The sequence below is a fragment of the Notolabrus celidotus genome, chromosome 8, assembly GCF_009762535.1.
Source record: "Notolabrus celidotus isolate fNotCel1 chromosome 8, fNotCel1.pri, whole genome shotgun sequence".
NCBI classification, from domain to species: domain Eukaryota; kingdom Metazoa; phylum Chordata; class Actinopteri; order Labriformes; family Labridae; genus Notolabrus; species Notolabrus celidotus.
In genome coordinates this window covers 19,647,569-19,674,151 of record NC_048279.1, presented here as the reverse complement: position 1 = coordinate 19,674,151, position 26,583 = coordinate 19,647,569, and the positions used below count along the sequence as shown (strand labels likewise).

Sequence of the window (26,583 nt, the reverse complement as noted above, 5' to 3'; positions counted from 1 at the left end):
CTCGGTCTTGCTGGAGCCTTTTAGCTTTTTTTAACCAGTGGGGGTAGGGTATACTCATAGGGTACAATACAGAAGAGGATTATGGCTACTGGAGAAAAAAGAATTAACGTCAAAAAATCTTTTTACTATTCTTCTGAGAAAAAAAAGTCAGAATTCTGAGATTAAAGTGAGAATTCTGGGATTAAAGCCCCGAATTCTGACTTCAATCTCAGAATTCTCACTTTTTCTTCAGAATAATAATGATAGTAAATAATAATAATAATGAAAAAAAAAATTGACCTTAATCATTATTATTTTTTTCCAGTGGCCCAAATCCTCTTCCGGAGGTACACCATATTCTGAACACGATTGGTAAATACCAAATCTGACGTCATCATTTCGCGACCACGTTTACGGTTTTGTTTTTCAGTTGGTGTCCTTTCATTCTAAAATTCAACTCTTAATTAAGTCTGTAAGTACTCTACAGTAAACACAATCCACTCGTAGATAGTCCTTGCTGTATAATTACAGTTGTGTGATGTTTAGATCGTTTTAGCTCTTAGTGTTTAGTTCTTACTGCCGAAGTTGGTTCGATGAACTAGCCTCGGCCTGCTACCTGTTCACTGCTGAGTTGTGGTTGACTGATGAGCTAAATCATCTCCACAATGTGTGCTCGTAGATAGATCAGCGTGTTTATTGAGGAGACGATGTATGTCTAGAGAGGTCCTTGTCAACAATCTTTTTGGATAACCTTTTAGCAAATCAGTATCTTCATAAAAGTGTGTTACAATACTTAGCCATGTGGAAATATATGATCTGCAGCGACAGTGCTGTAAACTTTATGCTCAGGCTTATACGCTGGCACGTAAATTTCCAATGTGCACAGATACTGAAATACTAAAACAGAGCTTTCTAGAGCTTACTGTACTCCTCTTTATACTGCCCATTTGTAGTACAGTTACAGTAGAGCTAAAATGAAAAAGCTTCAGGTAGCATATAATGATGCATATCGAATTTTCCTTAAACTACTAAGATGGACCAGTGCAAGTTTTAAGTTTGTATCAAACAATGTCCCTACCTTCCGAGCTGTACTAAGAAATTTAATGAATACATTTGTGTCACTTAGCTGATTCAGAAATGAAATTTTAAGGGAGCTCACTCAGCCCACATTAAGTGACACAAGGTATTTTTCTTGCTTTAGGAAACATTGGAACAAATGCCTTTTTATGCTTTAATCAAAACTAATGTGTAAATTGTTGTCATATGATCTTTTTATTTCTTGCTGGACATGTATTTTACTTATTTTTAGTCTTTTATATTGCTCTTGTGCTGATATGGACCTATGGGTCTGAATTAAAGTATATCTATAATAAATCAAAGAGGAACGCATTCGTCAAGTTATTTGACAAATTGTATGATCTCAATGTAGAATTGTATATATTTTTTGTCAGTGTATCAATACTCTCAGGTAATTGTAACAGTATTTGTCTTGTCAGCCATGGCGACAGAAGGTGTGGAAAAACCAAGTGAAGATGCTCCACCAACTGGAAAAGTCAGCACCAGGTTTGACCTGGAGAAGGAGACTGAGCTTAGGTTTGAGGTCGAGGCAGGGGAGGCAGCAGAGCAAGTAGACCTGGAGCTCCTTACAGGAATGGCTGAGGTGTTTGGGTCAGAGCTGAACCGCAACAAGAAGTACACATTTGGACCAGGCTCCAAGATAGCAGTTTTCACCTGGCAGGGCTGCAGTGTTAATCTTTATGGAAAGCCAGAGGTGAGTACTGGGAGAAGAGTGTTTAAACGTGTGAATTTTTGTTTTGTGTGTTTTTTTAAAGCTTACTTGAAGGTTCATCACATTAATGGGATTTGGTATCACGTTCAACTTTGTGAGGCTCTGTCAAAAAATTGTCAGGACAGCACTCCATCTTAATTGATCTTCTTTATTACTGCATACAGAAGTTTGGGCTAAAGCGCTTCTTGAGTGGCTTCTAGTCAACAAAACTAAAACAGTCACACAGGTGACTCCTATTTGTAATCAGTAATAATGCTGATGCTTTACCTCAAACAGAAATTATTTGTGTGTTACCAACAACTCAAGGGACGTGGAACTGTAGCAGTTCATGAATAAAAACACACCCACATTTACAAACAATTCGATAACACTAGCAAGTCAAACACCTGCAAAAACCGTCACATATAGAGAGCATAAAAGACAATAATAAAAAACAAGATAAACTTAACTCTTTAGTCTCTCCCTCACTGCTACAGGTGGCTTATGTGTCTAAGGATACCCCCATGCTGCTCTACCTGAACACACACGCTGCCTTGGAACAGATGAGAAAACAAGCAGAGCGAGATAATGAGAGGGGGCCAAGGGTAGGTGTACATAAAGAACCCCTTAAAGAGTCCTTAAATACGTATCTATCAACATTGAATAATTAAATATCTCCTAGGTGATGGTGGTTGGACCTACAGATGTGGGGAAGTCAACAGTGTGCCGGCTGCTGTTGAGCTATGCTGTGAGGGTGGGCCGGAGGCCAACACTGGTTGAACTGGATGTTGGACAGAGTGGGGTAAGATAAATAAGGATTATAAAAATAATAATGGCCTCCAACATTTAGGTGATTACCATGAACTCTTATTTTTATTATCTATTGCGTTGTTGATACTTATCATCTTCAATTCCAGCAAAGATAAATCATATCTTTTATTTGATAGAAAAGCTACAATGCAACTAATTTGGTCAAAACAGGTGTTTCAGATTTAGAAGCAACGCATACTTACATGTCTGGTTCACAATCAGACCACAGTTGGACTGTCAACTCTTGCTGGTGTTTAGTGTAAATTCTGCTCCTCAGGTTTCTGTACCTGGTACAGTGTCAGCTCTGTGCATTGAGCGTCCGGCAGATGTGGAGGAAGGTTTCTCAGTCCAAGCTCCTTTGGTCTACCACTTTGGCTCCACTACCCCAGGGACCAACATCAAACTTTACAATAAGGTGAGAAGGGAGAGATGTAAATGTTTAAAATCAGTTGAAGCTAAAAGCTCACTTACAAACTACTGGTTTAGGAATTGTCATCAGTTTTTTGCATTTGTCTCTGCTTACTTTCATCTGTACTTCTCTTCTGCAATGTAGCTGACGTCATGCCTTGCTGAGGTGTTTTCCCAGCGCTGTGAGACAAACAGGAAAGCCAGTGTGGGAGGTTGTATCATTAATACCTGTGGCTGGGTGAAGGGCTCTGGGTACCAGGCTCTGGTGCACTGTGCCTCTGCCTTTGAGGTGGATGTGGTGCTTGTGCTGGATCATGAGAGGCTGTACAATGAACTCAAACGAGACCTCCCTCATTTTGTGCGGGTGGTTCTCCTACCAAAGTCTGGGGGTGTGGTGGAACGCTCCAAGGAGTGCCGACGGGATACCCGGGATGAGAAGATTCGTGAGTACTTTTATGGCTTTCGTGGAGTATCTTTTTACCCTTTCTCCTTTGAAGTGCGTTTCTCAGATGTCCGCATTTACAAGATTGGGGCACCATCCATCCCAGACTCATGCCTGCCACTGGGAATGTCTCAGGATGACACACAGCTAAAGTTGGTACCTGTGACACCAGGAAGAGACCTCACATATCATGTGCTGAGTGTGAGCAGTGCAGAAGATGGAGAGGAGGGTTCTAGGAAAGGTATTGTGGAGAGTCCGGTTTGTGGGTTCATTGTTGTGACTTATGTGGACACGCAACTGCAGGTGATGAAAGTGTTGTCCCCTGCGCCAAGACCACTGCCCAGACATACACTGCTGATAATGGACATTCGTTTCATGGACATGAAATGAGGTTGCACTTCAGGGGAGAGGATACAGACGCGAAAGATGGATCAAGTTAAGGAGGGCTTCTATTTCAGAGTATTTTTGCAAGAAGAGCTTCATTTTGTTTCCCAGTCTTGTTTGTGAATTCTGACGACAGTAGAGTGCTGAATATTTCAGAAACTGCTGTTGTTGTGAACTTTTTGTACAGACGTTTGGACAATTTGTGACGAGGAATGAATTGTTTTAGAATCATATTCTTGATAATCTGTTTTATAAAAAATTTCTTCTCGTAATAAATGTCTAAATTAACAAAAATCCATGTTTTGTGTTTATTGTGCTAAGTTGGAAGACTGGTATGCACTTAAGAAATGTCATACTCATTTGCAGATATTATACATTTTCTTTAAGAAACTAACAAGTTGGGGCGCTGGTGGCCTAGCGGTCTAAGCGCCCCACATACAGAGGCCATACCACTCGTCGCAGGGGTCGCTGGTTCGATTCCTGGCCGGTCGACCATCCACTGCATGTCCTCCCCCGCTCTCCACTCCCCACATTTCCTGTCTTTCTTTAGCTGTCCTATCAAATAAAGGCCAATATATATGTGTGTGTATATATATGTATATATATAAAAGAAACTAACAAGTAGATGAATCCATGGCTCTATCTGGGCTGTCTGTTGTTTTTTAAAGTACTTTTCAACATTGAAATTTTATGATAAATCTCTCATATGAGGGATGTGATGAACCTTTTGTTTTGTATTCATCAAGCTGTGTTTGTGCAAGTAAATGCAAATGGGGCAAAGAACACTAAATATGTGGACTGTTTCCTGACTGACATACAGTACCACTATTTCAGTGACTGTTTAGGGACACCAGAATGTGAACTCATTCAACTCATCAACCTGCCAGCTTATATGAGAGCTCATCAAATAATCTACAGGCTGACATGCTGTTGCAAATAATCACATTATTTACATGGGTGCATCTCTTTGAATGTGAAGACAACAATGTGAATCAAAGTTTAATATGTGTACAATTATCAAAAATACTATTATTTCAGGTTGAAACTATTCTGTTCGGAACCTTGAAAAATATGAGTACATTATTTTGTCCTGGTTTGATAATGCTTTAAATTTCCTTTTTTCTTAATTTCTGTATTATCACTCTGATCATGCAGGATTCAGCTTCATTGTAGGTGGATCTGTTGTAGGCGATTTGATTGGACCATCTGTGATGAAAACCTCCCAACAAAATTGTTTTACAAGCTACTGTAGCTTGGGGGAAATGTGTTATTCTCACAAATCCTTATCAATTCACAACACATAATGTAATTGTAATTTATTTATTATAGGATAGCTCCTTGAGATGCAGCATCTCGTTTTCAAGGGGGTCCCAATGTAATGGCAACCTAAAACCACAACTCTGATAATATTAAGTACCTGATGAATAAATTCATCAGGGACACCTTCAAATGCAAAACATCTCATAAAAAAAAAGTAAACACTGATGTAAATACACTTCAAGTAGACAAAAATCTCACCAGAAATGGCATGGAGGGGCATTTCAGGAATGTGCACTTGGTTGTTGCGAAATGACTGATCAAAAATCTTATTAGATGGTACGGAAGAGAATTAGGGCCACAATTATAAGTTTCAATTTTTTTTAAATTATTATTATTATTATTATTATTATTATTATTATGAGAAAACGGTCAGAATTCTGAGATTAATGCCCAATTTTTTCTCAGAAATCTGACTTTAATCTCAGAATTTTGAAATTAATCTCAGAATTCAGACTTTAATCTGAGAATTCTGACTTTAATCTCAGAATTCTGATTTAAACTCAGAATTCTGACTTTAATCTGAGAATTCTGACTTTTTTTCTCAGAATTTTGACTTTAATCTCAGAATTCTGACTTTAATCTGAGGAATCTGACTTTCTTTCTCAGAATTCTGACTTTAATCTCAGAATTCTGACTTTTTCTCAGAATTCTGACTTTAATCCCATAATTCTGACCCTTTTCTCAGAATTCTGACTTTAATCTCAGAATAATAATATATATATTTTTAATTGAACCAATTGTTTTTTTTTGTTCAGTGGCCCTAATCCTCTACCGTAAAATGGGGTGTTATATTATTTATTATATATTGTTTTGAGAAGTGGTCGTTCATCTTTATCTAGTGACAGAGTTAAATGAAGGTCACAACTATTCTTTCTGTTAACACCGAGTTGTTTGGGCTGTTCCATTAGACCACGCCTCCTCTGTCTCGGTCTCTGATTGGCTGTCTCACCCCACCTGAGGGACGTCGGACTACTTCCGGGATTCCGGTGTCGGCCTAGCAGCAGGCGAGCTAACTAGTTTGCTAGCGGCTAACTCAAGGAGGACCGTAACGACCAACACCCTACAGACAAGACAGCTCGAATGTGCGATATTAGGTATGTCCTGATTGTCCTACCTCCCTGCCGTGCTTAGTATTAAGTGATACAGACCCATAGATATATCTGAATGAAATGTACTCCGCCTGTGTAAAGCTTCAGGTAACGTTAGCTAACTCTTGTAGCCGTGGTAAAGGACTGAGCAGTGTCGCAAAAAAACTTTCGTAGCTAGGTAAGAACTAACTGGTTACTAAGTGCGGCTTGCTTTAGTACATGTTATTACTATATTTATTATTTATTTTACATCGAATTAGAATATCTCAGTGGCTCATATGTAGTGATACCAATAAAAGTGTTAGTGAGGATGATTGTAGTGAGAGCAGATAGTGGTAGCTCTACTTGTCTGGACTGAATCCTAGCTCTGCCCTGGCCTGTTGTTTCACGTCTCGCCTTCTCACCATATGATTCAAAAGGTGATATGATATTTTATTAGATAATGCACATTCGACAAAGAAACCACCCTAAGACTGTCAGTGTGTCCCTGTATCTTAATTTCATAAACATGTCTCGATCGTCTTCCTCGAAGATGTAGCTTGTCACGGTGACAGCACAGACAAGGCTGCTGGACTCGGAGCTTTTAGGATTAACAGCCATTATAGTCAGGGGGGGATTTGTTATGGGGTAGATGAGGTGATTAACAACAGACACACTGACACTTCGGACTTAGCTTTGTATTAGTTGGTAATGATGATTGTTGAGAAGAGGGGTGTGTCCAAACTATCAGATTACACCGTTGCTCTGGATCCGTTTTCAGGGTGATCACACCGCACGGACGAGTTTTTTAATCTGGAGATGAGGTTTATCTATCTGATGTGTGTGTGTGTGTGTGTGTGTGTGTGTGTGTGTGTGTATCACAAAGGCGTCCACCCTGATCCTTGTCTTCATGGTGTTTTGGATTCCCAGTAGTGGGCGGTGTTTACTGTGACCACCTGAGGGCATAGAGGTGGCAGCTGTCTGTTTAACAACAGGCTGTTGAGCAACTTTTTTATGAGTAATGCAACCAAATGTGTTCTTTTTAAGACTGTACTAAGGTGGTTAGTCATTCTGATTGTTGTGAAATATGATGGAAACACCTGCTTTTTTTTTATATGAGTCTACCATAACTATGGAGCCAAAACGATGACTTGAATGTTTGGTATTGAAAGTAAAATTTGGCATTGAAAACACACCCTGAAATTGAAAAAAGAAACATTGGCATTGTAAAAAAGTGTACCGGCATCAAAACAGGTATTGGCATTGAAAACGTTCCACTGAAGTTAATATCACACACATCAAATGTTATATTATTTAATTTATAGATTTTTTTTGCATCCTACTTTGTTTTTGAATGACAATCATATTATATTTATTTAATGTCACTTTTTTTTCCCAATGACATATTTTTTTCATGACGTTTTTCTTTTTTTGAATGCTTTTTTTTTTTTTCAATGATTGGTTTTTCAGTTTATACTTTCTGGCAGGAGGGAAGGGTTTGAGGGGAGGGGCTATGAGGGCACGAATAAGTTAAAAATCAAAGTTTAACAGGGACATTTGAGGTTTAAAGATAACAGGGGCATCTTCATACAAGAGGTTATTAAAAGTAAGCTAATTCTTTAGTTTTGTTTGGCCTGCATGATATGAGCAATATCTGCAATGTGCAATAACCCTGTTCAGTATTGCAATGTTTATGTGACATGCAATTAACTGGCACATTCTGACTGAGTATTCTCAACTCAACTTTATTTATACACCACCTTTCATACATAAGAACATGCAGCCCAAAGTGCTTCACAGAATAACAGAGAGACAGAAAACAACAGCAATGGTGAAATGATAAATGGCATGGCTAAATACTTAAAAATATAATAAAATCAATACAGTAAAATTAATAAAATAAGTAATGGTGGAAAGAAAAGTTAAAAATAAGGTAGAGTTAACAAGTTTAGAGAAATAGAGGCAGACAGTTCCATAGCTTAAGGGCGTAAAAACAGAAAGCTCTCAGGCCGGTGCCTGTGTGAGACACTCAAGGAACATTTAAAAGGGAAGCATTCGAGGACCTCAGTAATCATGGTGGAACATAACATGACAGGAGATCAGTGATGTATGGAGGAGCAAGGCTTTTAAGAGCTTTAAAAACAAGTAAAATAACTTCAAAATCAATTCTAAAAGTATTGGAGAGAAACAAAATTCTAAATTCTATCTATCTGCAACATTTGTGTTTGTCTGTTTGTCCAGTTCAGTAAAGTGTATTCATTTATTTCCATCAGGGCCTTCCAACAGCTTACCAACAGAGCCAGTGGTTGACAGAGGACGAATTGAATGAAAGGATTAAGATGCATCCGACGACATAACACCACAGCTGTACATGGCTTTGTTCAGGAGATGCAAAATGGGAAATGAGGTCTATCTGCAGAGAATTCGGAGGTGGGAGAGGTCTCTTCACACAGACCTGGCCTACCTTGGAGACACCTCAGTGACGTACACAGGGCTTCTGTTTGGAATGAGTTGATTTTATCCTTACAAGAACTGAGGGGAGGGGTCTCAAAAGCTCAAGAGGACTCTGCTTTGCTATTCGAGCTACTTGTAAAGGCAAGGCTTGACATCATTTTGAATACCTTTTGGCAGATTTTTTCAAAAAGGAAAATCCAGCTGGACTTTTTTTGTTTGATGTAAAAGCAGCTTCACGTAACCGGCTCAAAAATGAAATGTGTTGGTTCAGTTGTTTTCCCCTGCTGACTTCGTTTGTAACGCTGGACTTGTCCCTCCTGCCGCCATCCTTAGTTTCTTCCACCCACCCAGTGCCTAAATAAGCCCTCTCGGGACAATCACAGAAGTCATCAGCAGCTGCTGCACTCAATCCTCTGCCTGTTCTCCTCTATGTGCTTCTGCTGTGAGCCTGCTGGCTTTCCACCCACTACCTCTTTAATTTTCCTGTCTTTTCTTTTTAAATACATTTTCTCTGAGAGGCAAAATCAGAAGTCGAGCACAGGGATAAGCATTTATGTTAACACTTGAGTTAAATGAACAGAGACAAACCTTAAATGCTCAAGTTCTAGCTGAGTGTGCAAGTGTCTGTGCTTTAGTCTATGTAATGGTTGCACTGGTGCCAGGACACTTTTTAAGATCTGTTTTATTCAAATTTTTGCACCAAATACGGTTACAATAAGCCATAAAGAATATTTATGAATTACCTACACATATTTTTGTATCACATTGCTTTTGTATGTTTTTGGTTTTACTAAGCCTCTCCTACAAATATGCACACAAATTGAGTATTTTCAACCTGTACACATGCAAGAAGAGCTGTATATTGCTATATTAGAAAAGAATCATCTGGTTTTGAGTGATTGTACTAGTGCAGTGAGACATTCAGTGACTAAACACAGAGAATCCCTCATGTTGCTGCTGAATCACTGCTTTGCATAGTGTTGGTTTTCTTTTCCAGTCTGCAGTCATGGCCCCTCCTAGAAATCAACATACTCTCCATTTTGACCTGTAGAGCACCCATAACACTAGGTAGAGTGTAGACATCTACCTCCCTCTCTCTGTCTTCCTCCCCCCTCTCTCAGTCTCTGATGCCAGGCTTCAGTGGTGGGGGGGTTGGGGGAGGAGTAGGTGGCCCTGCTTCTGCTCCTCCCCGTCCATTTCGACCTAGCAGATATGTCCCCGTGTCTGCAGCCACCACCTTCTTGGTCGGATCCACAACCCTTTTCTTCTGCTTCACGTGAGTAACATTTTCATGGGTAAAACGCACACTATCCAGAGGGCATACATGTATGTACACAGTGTGTTCCTGCATAACTGAATGTGTAAATATCCCCATGCTTATTATGTTTTATCCCAAGACATATACATTTTTTACAGACAAAGTTTACTGAGCAAACTTGTACATTTCAGTAGCAAGACTTCCAATCACACACTTATCCTCATGGTCATATGTGAGATGAACAGCTTCATTTGAGCTGTCAAGGGTTAAATCATATCGCAGAGGGGCTTTTCAGCAGTCAATGATTAAGCTCCAAAGACGAAATGAATTAATTGGGATTAACCCCTTGAGATCTGCCATCTCGTTTTAGAGGGGTCCCAGACAGACAATGACAAAATAGAAAACAGTACAATACAAAATATACAACAAATCATGAACCCTTAAAAACAAAAACAAAAACAAACATACAAAAAAACACCAACAGTCAGAAAATAAACAGCCTTGACAACAAAAACAACAGCAACAACAAAACGGGTTGGTGCAATCGACAAGAGAAAAATAAAACAAAATTCAGTAAACTAGAGGAGCATTGATTAAACATGCACAAAATAATAATAATAATAATCTGTATAAAAAATGTATGAATAAGTAAAGGAGGTAGAGGAACAGTGAGGGCTTTACTGAAAACAGTTTGTTTTGAGATGGGAAAACAAATAATTTTTAAGTAACGGGAAAGAAGATACAGAACAAATATTTAAAGGTATATTATTCCAGTTGGAAGGAGCCTGAAACATAAAAGCTTTTTTTTACCAACTTCCTTGGCTGAAAATGGTACCGTCAAAATAAAACAATCTGAACTTCATTACGAGTAACTTTAAGTTAAAGGTATTAAATAATATTTCAAACAATCAGGAAAGTTAAAATGAAAGCATTTGAAAATAAACTGATACCAGTGAAAAAGTCGTCTTATGTCTGGAGGGAGCCACCCGAGACTGTCAAACATTATGCAATGGTGTTTGAAAAAAGAATAACCTAAATATAAATCTGCAGAGTCTATTGTAACATTGTAACATTGAGAGGATGAAGATTCGTTTTAGCTGCATTTTTATAAATGATGTCAGCATAATTAATAATGGGTAAAATGAGTTGTGACAATTATTTTTTGAACATTGAGTGTAAAGCAATGCCTAGAGCGATACAAGACACCGATACTGTAATTAACTAAACAAAACTAAACCTGTTCATTTGTTCATTTGTTCATTTGTTCTTTCTCTGATTTACCAACACGTGCAGCAATCCAAGCCTGTTATAACATTCTGTCCTTTTTTCCCATTTCTTCTAGGTGCCCATGGTTGACAGATTATTTCTCCTTTGTCATTCCAATTTACATTGCTGTGATCTTCCTCTTCACCCTTGCCAACTTCTGCATGGCCACCTTTATGGACCCTGGAGTCTTCCCCAGAGGTAAACACACATCAGCAAGTTTTTGTGTGCAAGTGTATGAATAAAAAAAACAACAACTATCCTCTATCATTTACTGAGTGATAACTGGTGTGATGATGTTTGTGTGATCTCTGTCTGTGCGTCTGTTGTCTTTAGCGGAGGAGGATGAGGATAAGGAGGACGATTTCCGCGCTCCCCTGTACAAGACGGTGGAGATCAAAGGCATCCAGGTGCGCATGAAGTGGTGTTCAACCTGCCGCTTCTACCGTCCGCCACGCTGCTCGCACTGTTCGGTCTGCGACAACTGTGTGGAGGTAAAACATTTGTTGGGCTTTCTTTGGTCATATTATCTTTCATTGTATCAATATTTTTGAATAGGAATTTGGTTGGGGGTTAATATTATGACCTTTTTATTATATTTACTACTCCTATAATTTTCACATACTAACAGAATACCAGTGGAACTTAAAGTTATCCATAGCTCTTTATTAAAGCTTGTGTCTAAAGCTGTCAGTATGACAGTCAGCAGCACTAAGCTTCTCTTCCTTTGCTGTTGTGACTGTGTCTGTCTTCTAGTTTCTAAGGTAACTTATTTCATAACAAATTTAGTAATCTCCTGTTAGATTACAGCGTGTTCCTAATTATTATGCAAGTTGCATTTTTGTGAATATTTTAAAAACTATGTTAATGGCCGTTTTCAAATTTGTTAGGAAGTCAGATAGTGAATATATTTCTTCAACTGTTGATCCTCATGAACTGGCCTGCCTGCTCACCTGATCTCAACCTGACTGAGAACTTGTGGTCAATAATAAAAAAGATAATTGACAGTAATAGCAAGAAATACAGCTCAAAAGAGCATCTTTGGAAAGCCATACAAGGTACAGCTCACAGAGTCAGCAGAGAAGTCATCAGAAACTTCACTAAATCTGTTTACCAGTGACCTCTGACCCTCACTGAAAGACAAGGAGGTTAAATTGGACATTTGAGAAACACTTTAGATTTGTAATGTTTTAAAGACTTTAACAGTTTTACTTTGTATACAAATGTAAATAAAACAGTTGTTTTTGTTGAATTTTGAATACAGTTGTAGTAAATATTATTATTTTCAATCAATAGAAGATTAAAAATGGTTCCTAGTTTTTAATTTTCACAAGTTATATGCTCTTATCACCAACTTGCATAATAATTTGGCACACTCATTTCTGCAGATTCTGCATTTATTTAAAAAAACAGCCAACGTAATTTGAAAAGCATCATTTTAACCACACAGTTGAAGAAATATATTCACTATCTGACTTCTTGACAAATTTGAAAATGACTGTTAACATAGTTTTTAAAATATTCACAAAAATGCAACTTACATAACAATTTGGAACACGGTGTATCTGTCCCAGATTCTTAGTTTCTTTGTGTGTATTAGAGGTAGAAATTGTTAATTCTAATCTTGCACCTTGTTGGCATTTGCCCTTCTGCTCTATCAGGATTTTGACCATCACTGTCCATGGGTGAACAATTGCATCGGTCGAAGGAATTATCGCCATTTCTTCCTCTTCCTGCTCTCACTGACCACTCACATCATAAACATATTTGGCTTTGGCCTTGTGTATGTCCTGCACCACCGTCAGCAGCTGGACACGCCACATGCTGCTGTAACGTATCCTTTCACCTGGCACTCTGCTGCCATAAAGTCCCAGGAGGATTTTACACTTAAGATTTTCAGCCTGGGATTTAAAAAAAAAAAATGTGATAACCTCCTTGACTCTCTCCTCTCAGTATGGCTGTAATGTGTGTGGCTGGTCTGTTTTTTGTCCCAGTTGCTGGCCTGACTGGGTTCCACATGGTGTTAGTGGCCCGGGGTAGGACCACAAATGAACAGGTAATAGCTGGTTATGAACGTCTGCTTTTCATGTCCTGTAACTATGATCAGTGATGTCGGTGTCCATGTGAGGTCTAACCTTTTTTTTTCGCCTCCCCCTCACTGCAGGTGACAGGGAAGTTTAGGGGCGGGGTGAACCCTTTCACCAACGGCTGCATGAAGAATATTTCACATGTGCTGTGCAGCTCCCAGGCCCCCAGGTCAGCCCACTCCCTTCTCCTCACTACACACCCTTTTACTCCTCTCTTTCAACACAGCGCTATGGAATGATCATTTCCCTGCATCCTCTGCATTTTGGTTGCTCTCTCCATCCTTCCACTTTTTCAGCATTGTCTTTGTTTAGTTCTCACTTGTTTGTTCAGTTAATGGAATACATGAGTACAATCCCTCATAGTACGGAGTTTCTGAAGTAAGATTCTCTGATGTGTTTCAATTGACTTGAATTCTATTGTATGTGCATGTTCCCTCTCACAGATACATGGGGCGATTGCGGAGCCCCCAGGCAGTAGAAGTACAGCCACCATTTCTAAGACCGGCTCTTACTGAGGCACAGCTTGAAGCGAAAGTCCTGGATAACGGCATCCAGAATGACAGACACAGCACTAGGGTGAGTCATACTGCCTCCAACAAACACACAACAAAGACAAGCATACACCACAAACATTCTCATGCTTTTTTGTGTTGTTCAGAAATATTTGGAACACTACTGTAAGTTCCACTTTTGTGATGTTGCTGTGGGATGAAATATGTCATGTAGAAAACGTTGTTTCTGCCTGTAAGGGAAACTGTATATGTTTATCTAGTTAATGGAAAAACAAGTAAGAGCAGTTAGCATTATGTGGCAGGCTCAAACATCCCAGTTTGTGATTGTTTTCATTATGAATCAGGTCAGTGTTAGAAATCACACAAGGCCAGTTATGAGTTGAGACACGCTCCTGTGTCTGTGTTTGGAGAGGTGTCAGAATGAGAGGTGGACTCAAGTGATAATTAATTACATTGAAGCTTCATCTGCTTTTGCAGCCTTTGTGTTTCACACTGCTTTACATATTCTCTAATACTTACATTGTTACACAGTGTTCCTGATTGGTATCTTCAAACATGTCGTCTGTGTAGCATGGCATGAAGCTGATAGCATGTTTGATAAAGCCAACTGGTCAGGCTGGTTTGAGTGTTTTATTAATCTGTCAGGCTTTAGAGATAATTACAGGTTGAAGGTCCTTTCTGAAGACAAGTTGTACAGATGTGCATCGGGTTGCAAAGGGGTGGAAAATATACGGTAAATTTCCATGGGACGTTAAGCTGGGGAATTTTGGAAATATTCCAAATTGGAATTTATGGGAATTAATGGGCATTAACTGGGAATTGATGTTAATTTAATGGAAAGGTATCATATACAAGCATAAATATTTGTTTTGTTATAAGCAGACATCCATCCAAAATAATACAATTTAAACAGATTTATTTGTAGAACTTTATCAAGTGGTAAATATTTTATTGAACAATCAATTCTTTCATTGAAGAACAAAAACATGAACATCGAGTTACATATTACTCATCCCCCCGACCCAACCCATTCAAAAATTAACAAAAATGCAATCCCAACAAAGTCCCATTCAAAATGTTAAATGAAAAGTGCATATAGGGGTGTGGTCTTGATAGCCCTGCAGTAAGCAGTGTGCAATGTGCATGTGATTGAGGTGAGGAGTGGCATAGATATTCAACTGTACATGAAATCTGGTTGTTTTAGTCAGGATTATGCTAAAATATATTTTCCCCAACTACATTTATGTTCCCTATTAAGAGCCAACCTTCAATTTAGTAAATTCCTGGTTTATTCCCGTTAATTCCCATGGAAAGTTTCCAGCTTTGAAAATTCCTGGAATTTTGCAACCCTAGATGTGCATCAGGTGTCCAAAACTGGTAACATGCATGACTTTTGGATACGGAATATAATCCACTGTGCACATCTGTTAAAAATTATGTTATTTATTAGTTTTCATAGACTACATTGTCTATGATCACAACTAACTGAAGAGGGTTTGCCAAAGAGCACAAATCAAGAGCAGCAACAATCACTGTCAAATGTTTTGCTGCTGCATGTGATGAGACTAAAAGCAGTTTGAGTGCATGAGTGAGAGTGAGAGTTTATCAGAAGCTAGAAGCTTGACAGTGCTTAAAAATACAGAACTCAAGAAGTGCTTATGACAGCTCTATCCACATACAACTACACAGCTCAGGTTACAAGTATCAACCTGCACTACGCCTTTTAAAACACGACATCCTGTTATGATGTTACATCGTGTTGCAATCTCAATGTACCATGTGACCGAGCAGTCACTTCAATTTATTGGTTTCTGATTCATTTCTCTTCTCTAAACATTCCCTGATACTTCTTGACTTTGTGTCTTTTCCAGTCCAAGAGCAGTCTAGATCAGATGGAGAGCCAGTCAGCTGATGCAGAGCCTCCACCTCCTCCAAAGCCAGAGCTTCGGTACCCTGGCCTCCCTCGTGCTGACACAGAGGGTGAGACACACGCACACAAGCTCTTACACAGATACAGATGAATAATTATGTCAATTGTGATAACTGAGCATTAAGCTGCTTTAGATTCACTTCTCCAAATGTCACTTGTGGTTTCTCAGAGAGCAGCTTGCTGACTGAAGCTCCAGCCACACCGTCAATGTACAAATACAGACCTCCTTACAGTAGCCCAGGAAGGAACCACGCTGCGCTCTCACACCCAAACAAGGTACATATCAGTCTTCACCTATAAGGATCTCAATGCACTGGATATAAACAATACTCATAACATCACTTAGATACTGTTTAAATGTACACAACCTTGTTGATTATTACATTGAAAGCATATTTTTTTATTAGTAAAAAACTGAGATATTAATATTTTTTTGCTAGAAAAGAATGAAGAAAAACAAGCAAACAATATCCAACAGATGAATGTAATAGATAGTCTGAAACACCCTGGCCCTTCTGGTTTTCTTTGTGGTTAATACCATGCCCCTCTTTTTTGTTTTTACTTTGAATTGATCATTCAGTGGCCATCGGTCGATCAGTAAGTCTCAGCTAGTGTCATCTGTGTGTGTATGTGTGTGTGTATGTCTGAATGAGTGGACGTGTGTGTGTTTCCCTTTGACAGTCTCTGTGTGTTTAAGTGGACCTATCCTTTCCCCTGAGACTTGCATTGACTGGAATGTGTACTTTCTGTACTGTATGTAATTGTACTTCCATTTATGTGTTGACACACACAGTCTTTGACATGCAGTGTCAGTGCTTGTTAAGCCAGTCAATGTTTCCAATCCAGTAGTGTGATGATGGAATAGAGCACCGGTCAAGCATCTGATTTTTCCCCACCACTTTTTTTTTTTATTTTCATGTTCTGTAGACAAACAGTTGTTTTTGGTTCAATGTTATCTGTCCGTGAGGTAACATGGTGTTTTCATCTTTCTTCCCTCTTCTTCGCTCCAACCTCCATCTTCATCACACTGTTCCTCCCACTCTCTGCCTTTGGTCTGTTTCTCCTCCTCTCTCCTCTCCTCAGATGATCCGTGGGGAGAGCCTGGACTCTCCATCTCCCTCCATTCTTCAGTCCAGCCGCCAACCCAGCTACCGCTCGGAGCCGAGCAGCCTGGACGGGGCCACAGTAGTTGGAGGAGGTGTAGGGGTGCGCAGAGGGGGAGGGGAGAGGGGTGAGGGCCCCGGGGGCCCTGGCGGGACTGCTGGGGGGATGTCAGGGGGCATGTCTGGTCACTCCCTGACTGGGCGCTCCTACACCTCCTACCCATCCTCTCTGGTTCTGTCCACTGGCGGCTCTCGCTCCTCCAGTCTGCGCTCAGCGCACACAGCACATAACCCACTGGCCACGCTCCAATCAGAGGGCACCACAGACACCAGCTACAAAAGCCTGGCCAATCAGACGCCTCGGAATGGCAGCTTGTCCTATGACAGCCTGCTGACTCCTTCCGAGAGCCCAGAGTTTGAGTCGGCTGCCCATGAGTTGTCGCCTCAGAAACCTCGAGTTCTGTTTCCCTCAGTGACTTTAATAGGCCAGCCTGAGGTGGTGTCACCCAGTAGCTCACTGCAGGGCTACACGTCGCCCTTCCTCTCAGCTCAGATTGCCCAGCAGAGGGAGGGGCAGCTTCTCCAGGGCTCTGCCACTTTCTCCTCCCCCCACAGGGCCTACCTTCGTGCCGTCAGCCCACCCCCTCTCTCCTCCTCCGGGCCTCCCGAGATACAGCACCTGCTCCATCATAACCACGACCCTTCTTCCCGAGTCCCTCGAAACCCTTCCTCCTCATCCTCTTCCCCTGGGGCTCGCTCACTAGAGCCTCCTGTCTCCCCGCCACCCCGTGGGCTCTCCCTCGGGAAGTCTCAGTCTTACACTGGGGAGGCAGGGCCTCAGCACAAGCCTCGGCCCACAGGAGGAGGCACTGTGCTGGGAGGGGGGGGAGCCGGGGGAGGGCAACAGGCTCCACAGTGAGTAGTGATCCGTCCGCAGATCCATCAGCCTGCTCTTCCTTCTCCTTTCCCTCATAATCCTCTTCTTCTTCCTCCCTGGTTTGTGTCAGCCCTCCTCTTCCTCCCTGATCTGTGTGAGTCTTCCTTTTCCTCTTTAACAGTTTACAGTCTCACCTGTTTATTTAGTAACAGTTGGATGTCTGTCTGGAAGTTGTGTTGGTGCAGTTGATATGTTTAAGCATGCTGTTTTGTGATTAGCCTGATGAAAGCATGTCTCACCATGCTGCCCTTTATATCTGTCCTTTTTTCCTTTTCTTCCAACTCACTAGGTTTAGTAACCAAATGCCTTACAAGATCAATGGTAGTGAAATATTTTTACAGTGTGTGCTTGTTTATTGTTTTTAAAGTAGAACCACTCACCTCCACTTCCATTTATTCTCTATCCTCCTCCCAAATCCCCCCCACCCCCCACAATCCCTCTTCCCTTCCTGATGGCTGTCCAATCAGATCCGCCTCTCGCCCAGTCTTGGCCAATCACACCTCATCCAGACCAGGGGGCGGGGTGAAGAAGGTAACAGGCGTCGGAGGGACCACTTACGAGATATCGGTTTGAGTGACAGACATCCTTCATGGTCTATCACAAGGAGGAGGAGAACAAGTCTCTGGACTGCTTCCACTTACCTGAGCTGGATATTATTCACGACTGCAGGACCCTGAGAAACAACTCTTTCCGCAGCAATGGACTCCAGGAGCAGGAGCAGGCCCATGCGGTACTCACTTTGTTATCTTTGTAAGCTTCTGGCCACTCTTCTCTGCTAGCTTTTCAGATTTGAACAAAGAGTAAAAAAAGGGACTACGGTTTATTTTTCAAGGATCAATTTGTCTCCATTCAGCCACTTTGTGAGCCATAGACTGATGTGACTGTATCATTACAGGGTACAGATATGTCAATCCAACATGCATAGCTCTCCAATGGGTTGCTGTTTTACTTTGGTACATAGCACACAGAGTGTTGATCGCTGTGTTTGACACCTTCAAGGAAAATACGGTCTTTATCCCGTTGGTTTGGAGTTTTAGAGTGGATTCAGGACTGTTGACCAATAGAAACGTCTTCTTCTGTACTGTCTGAACGGACCACATGACCTGTTTATGGATAAGAATCATTGAGAGAAGAGCCCGACCTATAAACACAGTATCGTTTTAGTTTTATAAATCTTTTTTTAAAATGTTGTTTTATATAAATGTATTAAATCTTACAGATTATTACTGGGTCATATTGTCAGGTATTGAAGGTGAATATTGATGAGGGTGGCAGATGTACTGTGTGTAATTATTCATGAAAGCGATTTCAAATCAGTTGCCTGTTTGTATTAAATGGCTGCATCAGCCACTCATAAGCTCTTGCTGGAGTTAACATCATCCAAAGAGAAAGACAGTCCTTTAGTGGACAGCTTAAGTGGCAAAATAATTGAGCTTAACTTTTGAAAGCCACAAAGAAATTTCTGAATTGAGATTTCAGCACAAACATCTTTGTGGAATGTACGCTTATAATGTTAAAGCTAGAGACATTATGCAAAATCTATTTGTAGCTTTAAGATCATCGTTTGTCTTGTTGGTGTTATTATTTTTCTTCTTTTCTTCGATGTTTTGTCTCAGTCAGTCAAGATGCTAGCAGAACCTCATACCTTTAACACATGGCCAGCCAAATAGGGGCAGCGAGGGAAGGGCTTATTTATTTCACAAAGACAAGAAAACTTTGTAGTTTTAGACACTATTTTAAAAAACAGTCTCTACCAGTTTATTTTTGACAAAAAAAGGAACTATGAATATTTTTTTGAAAATGCTTTAAAAGAAATTGTAAAAGCGACATGCCACTGAATAGATTCTTGAAGAGGGACTAGTTTGCAATGGAGATTGTTTTTCTTTTGCCTTGAAAACATTCAGAGTGGAGCAAGCACATTTTAATTTTTATTAATTTTTGTTTTTTTTTACATTTTTCAAAGGAAAAAAAATCTTGATTTACTTGCTCATTTTAGAGAAACTTCTGTAAAGGTACACAAATAGCCACTTTGAGAGAGTACTATTAAGAGGAATGGAGGTGTGTATGCATATTTGTGTCTTTGAGGATTGGGCATTACAGTCAAGCTTTTTTATTTATTTTATTTTTTTACTATCAAAGCCCACAGTGGTGTTTGCAGTAGAATGTTTAGGCTGGCTGAATGTAGCACGTCTTTGGGAGAAAGTACACGCTTGAAGCACACAAGTATCAACATTCAACCCAAACGACTGTGTTACAATTTTTCAACCCTTCCAGGCTTTTGTCTTCGGTGTGCATGTGATATTGTTTGTCATGCTGAATGCTTCACTGGCTAGAATACTTGAGAGAAAATTGTGGGTGGCAAAAAAGAAAAGAAGCATCATTCATGGCACAAGCGGCCATCGTACGGAGATAAAGAGAACCTGTGTTACTTTGCTTCCTGCTCTGGCCAAGAATGGTGGCCGGTGAACAATCTGATCTTTTCAGTATAGTAGGTATACTTCTGTGTGAGATAAAATATTGCTATTGTGGGCTGTGATGAATGGAACGAGTTTAACAAATATCTGTAATGAGTACATAAAGACATTTCCAAAATGGCCTTATAAAGAATTTTTAAAAAGATGTCCTCTCAGAATAAAAAGGTCAAACTGATAAACTTTGTGTACATCTTTATTTCAGATACACCTTTTTGCTTTGGTTGAAAATGAGACATTAGCAAACACACAATACAGGCAGCAAAACACAATAAGATGCTGAAAAAACAAGAATTACAAAAAGATATTTGTTTTAAAATAACAAAGTTCTTATTAAAATGTCCTCAAATAGTTGCATATCATTTCAAGACTCACAGCATCATACCCTGACGGAGCAGACAAACCTGGTCCAGCCTTGTGGGCATTTATTTGACATAATAAAGACTTAGCGTAGAGAGGGCATGAAGCGACTTTCATCTCTGTATCCACAGTAATCTTGACTTTTACCGTCATGTAAGGCATGGAAACATTAGAAGCAAAGTCGACACTTCATGCAGCCCTTCTCTGAAAGTCCTCCTCACCTCACTGGTCTTTCTTGCTCTCTGTGGGCTCCTCTAGATTGTTTGTTTCAGTATGAGGCTCATCGCTGCCCTCATCAGGCTGAACGCCGTTCTGATCCTCTTCCTTCAAACCACGACTTTTGTCCAGTTTCTTGGCCTTTTGGAAGATCTCATTGAGGTTAAACTCTCTGATAATGTTCTCCTAGTGAGGGAAGAAATAGTCCTCGTGTTAGCATTCATCTGAGCGTGACTATTCGGTATACAGTGAACTCCTTCACGGATATGATTTACCTCATTGAAAGTCCAAGATACAGCTCTCCCTTTGCTGTCTACCATTGGACGACGGATACTTTCCCGCCCTCCTTGAAAAAGAATCAGTGAAGGAAGCTGCTTAGCCAAAGGAGACGTGCTGACCCCATACCTGTTCAGAGAGAGGAAGAGGCACTCAAACAAAATCAGTCAAAGAAAGGAATTTGTTGCATGAGTGAACAAAGTTAACATCATTAAACTCGGTGCAGAGTGGAGAGAACAACTGACCTCTGGGAAACCTCTCCATAGCGTCCAATGTCCACCTTCCCAAACCTGAGTCCAGTACAGTTGTACCTGAAGACATACCAGACATTTAGTCTTCATATAAAAACCTGAAGACTAAAATCACACTTAATTATGAAGAGTGTTTGACTAAGCATGGACAAAATAGTGTAACCAAAGAATGGGATTATGATTACTGATTCAGAGCTTCTCATAAAGAAGTTTCATCTTGTTTTTTGAATAAGTTGAGAACCTAAACTTGTAAAGAGTAATTCATACTGAAAGGCAGGGATATATTGGGTCAATCATTTAATGATCTAAGACAATTTAGATTCCATATCCAAAGATATCAATTACCATAATTAGGCGTTTTTCGACCGGAGGAACTTTACCCCGGAACTACATGCGTTTTGACAGGTGAAAAAGTAGTTCAGGGGTAGATAATTTCCCCTCTAAAAAGCCCCTGCTAGGGGGGTAGTACTTTTCAAAAAAGCCCCGGGGCTTTTTGGGGGCAGGGCCTGCAATGCTGAACGTGTCTGATTGGTAAATTAACTGCAGTGTTTTTATTCAGCCTGCCGTCCACAAAAACATCACACACATCTGTGATTCACTTGATTTCTTTTTTTTAAATTTGTTTTTTATTTGTTCCTTTTTTTTTTGTATGTGTGTGTACTTTTCAAAAGAAGAAGCTGTGATTCACTTGATTTAGCAGCTTGTAACAGTAGTCTTCTCTCAGCCCACAGCGAATGCGTCTCTCACAGTGCTCCGGTTTTAAAAGTGACCCTGTAAACTGGAGACCTTCAGCTGCATGTAACTGTGTTTGTGGAGTTTTCACAGCTGTTGAAACACAGAGGGATTTTTAAGATTCAATATCCTCATCAGATTTTTAATGATCGTCTAAAGACGTTCATGTGGGATGCATCTGGCTGAAAGTCGGCAGTAAACAGGGTCACGGTTTAAACCAAAACACCGGCGATCTCTGCCACGGCTTTTTGAGTTAAAAACTCTTGGCCGAGCCAAAATGAACACACCATGGTTGTAAACTAAACTTCCTTGTCTTGTCATGAAGGCAACACAGCCAATGAGATTATTGGACAGAGACAGTGTCGTCCTCAGTATCTAGTTGTGTCTGGCTTTACTAATCTCTTACTTGAGGGAAAGGTCAGCAAAGACTGAAGCAAAGGACTGGCAGTCAGATGACCAGTTGGCGTAGAATTCAACAATCCAGGTAACACGAGTGTCCCTCTGCAGCTCCTCCTAATGATTCAATAACACAACACTGAGTGAGAAAAGATGACACAAATAAAGATCTTTATCTTTCACACCTAACAACAAAAAGGACTGGGGCACCATCAATTAGAGGTCAAACACTGTGATATAAACGATAACAGTTATAAAAATGATTAGAAAAGACAGGTCTTAGGCTCTGCAGTACTTCTGAAAAGTCTTTTTAGTTCATAACACAAATTCAGCATAATCTGTAGAGTGACACTCACATCTATTGTCTTGTCACTGAAGTACTTGATGTACTCGGGGCCCATGTAGAGAGGCGGCTTACAGGTCATAACGAAGGCTGCAGACGAGGGGAAATCAAGAAAACCAGTTTACATGAGGGAGATAGCATTGTAATGAAAACAAAAGCCTAAAGGAAGTTGAATAAAAACTACAATAAAACCCAAGGAGAACTGGGTTAGATTACATTAGATTATGTGTCCGTAATACCTTAAGTGCTTGATACAAAAATCCAAGACAAGTATGTAAAAGGTCCCAACACACCCGTGGGCTTAAGCAGTTATCTTCCTATCATATTGATTTTTATAGATGAAATCGTCACTTTTTTTGCTTATTTTGTTAATAAAATACCATAAAAACTGTAGGTAAATATAGATTAAAGTCACTATTTGGATCTAATAAGGTCCTGATTCTTATTCAGTGTTTTATTAAATGATTTGGGTCATTATGGAAGAAAGACCTCCCCTCTGTTCACAGTATAGAAAATATCAGCTTTGTACACTTTCTGTTATACGACAACATCATCACTGACCAACACACAGAGCAAGATAAAGGATGCCAAGCCGGATGTCCAGCCTGAAGAAGAGGATGACGTTGGCCACTTTGCTAAACAGGAACAGGTTGCCTATGTGCTGCTCCAGTGTGACTGAGAAAGAGAGGGAGAGGCAGGAGAAAGAATGAATGAATTAATGAATGAATGAATGGAGCAGAGGTATACAACCTTCAAACTGTTGATACAAGGTCACTGGATATCACTACAACTCTTTTGTTGACAAAACAAAGCACAGTTTAAAGTAAGGCTCTTCCTGGGTAAGCATGCACATTGCAGGGTTTCTCACATTGTAAAAATCAGTTACACATTGGGTTGGAAATGCCTATTTGGTTGACTATTAACAATTAGAGTGTCCTTGAGATGTGATGTTAAACACAGGCTATTTTAAGGTAAAGTATGGCATCCGACTAGTATTTCTTAGATGCAGAGGTGTCAAGTAACGAAGTACAAATACTTTATTACCTTACTTAAGTAGAAATTTTGGTAAATACTTTGTTACCTTACTTAAGTAGAAATTTTGGGTATCTATACTTTACTGGAGTAATTATTTTTCAGCCGACTTTTTACTTCTACTCCTTACATTTTCACCCAATGATCTGTACTTTCTACTCCTTACACTTTAAAAATAGCCTCATTACTCCTATTTCATTTTGGCTTATTTTCATTTCGGCTAGACATTGTTCAAAAAAAAAAGTACATTTAGATTCCATAAAGGCTGTTGATAACATGCCTGTGAAGTTTGATTTTTTGCACCATTACCATACTTTTAGGCAACTAGTCATCATACCTCCGCTCCATGCAACACATTAATGCTCAGTAGTACACATATATGGTTCTTTAATGTATTTACATCGTACGAAAAAGCTTTCTTTTTCAATGGGCATGAATGCAGCTGAAACAGTTGAAACCCAACTATTTCCAAAAAGGACTGAAACAGCTGAAACCCAACTATTTCCACATTAACATATTAATATAACATTATAGTCATTATGGCCTTTAGAAACATGTTTTTTTGGGAGGTGGGGTAGTGCACTATAGGCCCCTGTAGTGCAGCCTAAGCTTTTGTCCTTAATGGCATTTTTTCCCCTTACATTACTTTTACTTTTATACTTTAAGTAGTTTTGAAACCAGTACTTTTACACTTTTACTAGAGTAAAACGCTTGAGCTGATACTTCAACTTCAACAGAAGTATTTTTAAACCCTAGTATCTATACTTCCACTTGAGTAATGTGAATACTTTTGACACCTCTGCTTAGATGCATCAATTAACCTGAGAAACTGGGCATCACAGGCTTTGTGGAAGAGCCACTGTTAGTGATGTGACTGTTTAGAGTGTAAATAGACGCTGCTGCCATGTTTTCCATCAGTTGGTTTACACATAAATAAACGCGTAGATGTGAAACCAGGTGGTGTGGGGGGTTGCGCTTACTTGCTCTCCTGTTCTTCATCACCACTATTGCACCTAAAAACATCAGAATCTCCATCTCTCTCTGAAAAACAAAAACATGACACAACTTTGTGAAACATCAGTAAGTTATCTCCTGCATTTTATATCAGCACCATATTTAGCAGCAGACAGAACTGCATAGCAACACTCCCCCCACCATGCTCCAGTCCTCACCCAGTCAAAGTCGCAGGAGTTGCCGTCCTCGCGCTGGGTCGCCAGGTATTCGCACAGACCGGGAGCCTTTCTCACAACCAGGAATGCGACGGTCATCAGTACCGAGGTGATATAGTACGGTTTCAGGAGCCATTTGTAGATTTGAGGTAGATGGTACAAGAAAGAACACACTCCTGTGATTAGACCCATGCTTGGAGACACGACGGCCGCCCGCGAGACGTTTGAGAAGGAATGACAGCTGAAGTTGCCGACGAGGGCAAGGGTCGCTCGATCCAGCTGCGCATGCGTACACCTTTACTCTTTTTTTTTTTTAAATAAAGAGTAAAGGTGTTCATATACAGGTAGAAGAAGACAGCAGTGGTGGACAAAGTACACAGCATATATATATATATATATATATATATATATTAGGATAGATACTCCATGTCATATATTACTCCAATACAAATGAAAGTTGCTCTGTCAGATTATTACTTGAGTTAAAGTACTGAAGAACTTGCTTTTAAAAAATACTTAGTATTCAAAGTACCTCTTAAAAAATCTGAAACCGTTGTATTTTCACAATACATAAGTGCATTCAAGAATACATAGGAGTACATTCTGTTACATCATGTTTATTTAGAAACCATTACTTGAAATCTCAAGAAACTATACCATGGAATAAAAACAGAAACTAAATTACTCCAAGCACAGACAACTTAGTTTGAAATGTTCATCTGGAATTAAACAAATGTGAGCTCAACACGCTTTCTCAGGTTGGACAGTGAATTTTTGTATGTTTGGGCAGAGTGGGAAACAAGGAGAACATTTGAAATAATACGTATCATTCTTCATTTCAAAAACTTCTAACACGGGCTGAAGATATGACCATGGATACTCAGGTGGAGAATTATAGCCTTCATTACCACCTCTAAATGAACTGCCTGATCTGAGTGAAACATGCTCTGTGTTTGCTCCACGTTCAACTGTGGAGAGGCACGATATACAGGTACGACTAAACAAATGAGACAAACAGAACTACACAAACACATTTTACTGTCTTAGGGATCAGATTTCAGAAAAGAGAAGGAAATTCATGAGCTGACTTCAAAGCTAAAGTAGTGAGTAACTAGAGCACTGATAGAAATGTAGTGGAGTAAAAAGTACAATAATTGTCTTCTGAATGTAGTGGAGTAAAAGTAATAAGTACCCCCCAAAAAATAATACTCAAGTAAAGTACAGATACTCAAAAAATGTAATTAAGTAAATTTACTTTGTTACTGTCCACCACTGATAATATCTATGACTAAATCTCCTCTGGTAGTGTTTGATGACTGTTAAGTCACAAAAATTCACTGTCCAACCTGAGAAAGTGTGTTGAGCTATGTAACATTTGTTTCATTCCAGATGAACATTTCAAACTAAGTTGTCTGTGCTTGGAGTAACTTAGTTTCTGTTTTTATTCCATGGTAAAGTTTTTAGAGATTTCAAGTCATGGTTTCTAAATAAACATAATGTAACAGAATGTACTCTTATGTATTCTTGAATGCACTCATGCTTTGTGAAAATACAACGTTTAGAGCGATTTTAAAAAGTACTTTGAATAATTAAGTATTTTTAAAAGCAAGTACTT

The 26,583-nt window shown here is 39.7% G+C and overlaps 3 protein-coding genes across 4 annotated transcripts; 2 read left to right on the top strand and 1 right to left on the bottom strand.

The window, feature by feature from the left end:
* Positions 1-312: 312 nt before the first annotated feature.
* Positions 313-4,054, top strand: clp1 (cleavage factor polyribonucleotide kinase subunit 1). 2 transcript variants are annotated; one of them, XM_034690097.1, is made up of 6 exons: positions 313-451; positions 1,461-1,750; positions 2,245-2,352; positions 2,430-2,549; positions 2,835-2,972; positions 3,111-4,054. In XM_034690097.1, the coding sequence occupies exons 2-6, from the start codon at positions 1,478-1,480 to the stop codon at positions 3,795-3,797; spliced, it is 1,326 nt and encodes a 441-aa protein (XP_034545988.1). In that variant the 5' UTR covers positions 313-451; positions 1,461-1,477; the 3' UTR covers positions 3,798-4,054. The 2 variants fall into 2 exon arrangements, with proteins under 2 accessions (XP_034545988.1, XP_034545987.1); XM_034690096.1 differs by having other exon boundaries at positions 315-451; positions 1,476-1,750.
* Positions 4,055-6,071: 2,017 nt separating this feature from the next.
* zdhhc5b (zinc finger DHHC-type palmitoyltransferase 5b) lies at positions 6,072-20,375 on the top strand. The gene is made up of 12 exons (XM_034689350.1): positions 6,072-6,205; positions 8,452-9,908; positions 11,233-11,354; positions 11,490-11,647; positions 12,815-12,987; positions 13,107-13,209; positions 13,318-13,409; positions 13,684-13,816; positions 15,624-15,732; positions 15,852-15,958; positions 16,766-17,700; positions 18,190-20,375. The coding sequence occupies exons 2-12, from the start codon at positions 9,760-9,762 to the stop codon at positions 18,293-18,295; spliced, it is 2,187 nt and encodes a 728-aa protein (XP_034545241.1). The 5' UTR covers positions 6,072-6,205; positions 8,452-9,759; the 3' UTR covers positions 18,296-20,375.
* On the bottom strand, positions 20,372-25,248 carry tmx2a (thioredoxin-related transmembrane protein 2a). The gene is made up of 8 exons (XM_034689352.1): positions 24,972-25,248; positions 24,780-24,840; positions 23,329-23,442; positions 22,781-22,857; positions 22,435-22,541; positions 21,291-21,356; positions 21,045-21,174; positions 20,372-20,955 (listed from the first exon to the last, which is right to left on the bottom strand). Exons 1-8 carry the CDS (start codon positions 25,158-25,160, stop codon positions 20,776-20,778), a joined length of 924 nt encoding a protein of 307 aa, XP_034545243.1. The 5' UTR covers positions 25,161-25,248; the 3' UTR covers positions 20,372-20,775.
* Between the last annotated feature and the right edge of the window lie 1,335 nt (positions 25,249-26,583).

Coding starts and splice junctions, on each gene's coding strand:
- clp1 (XM_034690097.1), top strand. CDS start 1,478: ATGGCGACAGAAGGTGTGGAAAAACCAAGTGAAGATGCTCCACCAACT. Junction 1,751..2,244: donor ATCTTTATGGAAAGCCAGAG/GTGAGTACTGGG, acceptor TCACTGCTACAG/GTGGCTTATGTGTCTAAGGA. Junction 2,550..2,834: donor TGGATGTTGGACAGAGTGGG/GTAAGATAAATA, acceptor TCTGCTCCTCAG/GTTTCTGTACCTGGTACAGT.
- zdhhc5b (XM_034689350.1), top strand. CDS start 9,760: ATGCCAGGCTTCAGTGGTGGGGGGGTTGGGGGAGGAGTAGGTGGCCCT. Junction 11,355..11,489: donor CCCTGGAGTCTTCCCCAGAG/GTAAACACACAT, acceptor TGTTGTCTTTAG/CGGAGGAGGATGAGGATAAG. Junction 13,210..13,317: donor GTAGGACCACAAATGAACAG/GTAATAGCTGGT, acceptor CCCTCACTGCAG/GTGACAGGGAAGTTTAGGGG.
- tmx2a (XM_034689352.1), bottom strand. CDS start 25,160: ATGGGTCTAATCACAGGAGTGTGTTCTTTCTTGTACCATCTACCTCAA. Junction 23,443..24,779: donor GATGAAGAACAGGAGAGCAA/GTAAGCGCAACC, acceptor TCTCTTTCTCAG/TCACACTGGAGCAGCACATA. Junction 22,542..22,780: donor TCAGTGACAAGACAATAGAT/GTGAGTGTCACT, acceptor TTGAATCATTAG/GAGGAGCTGCAGAGGGACAC.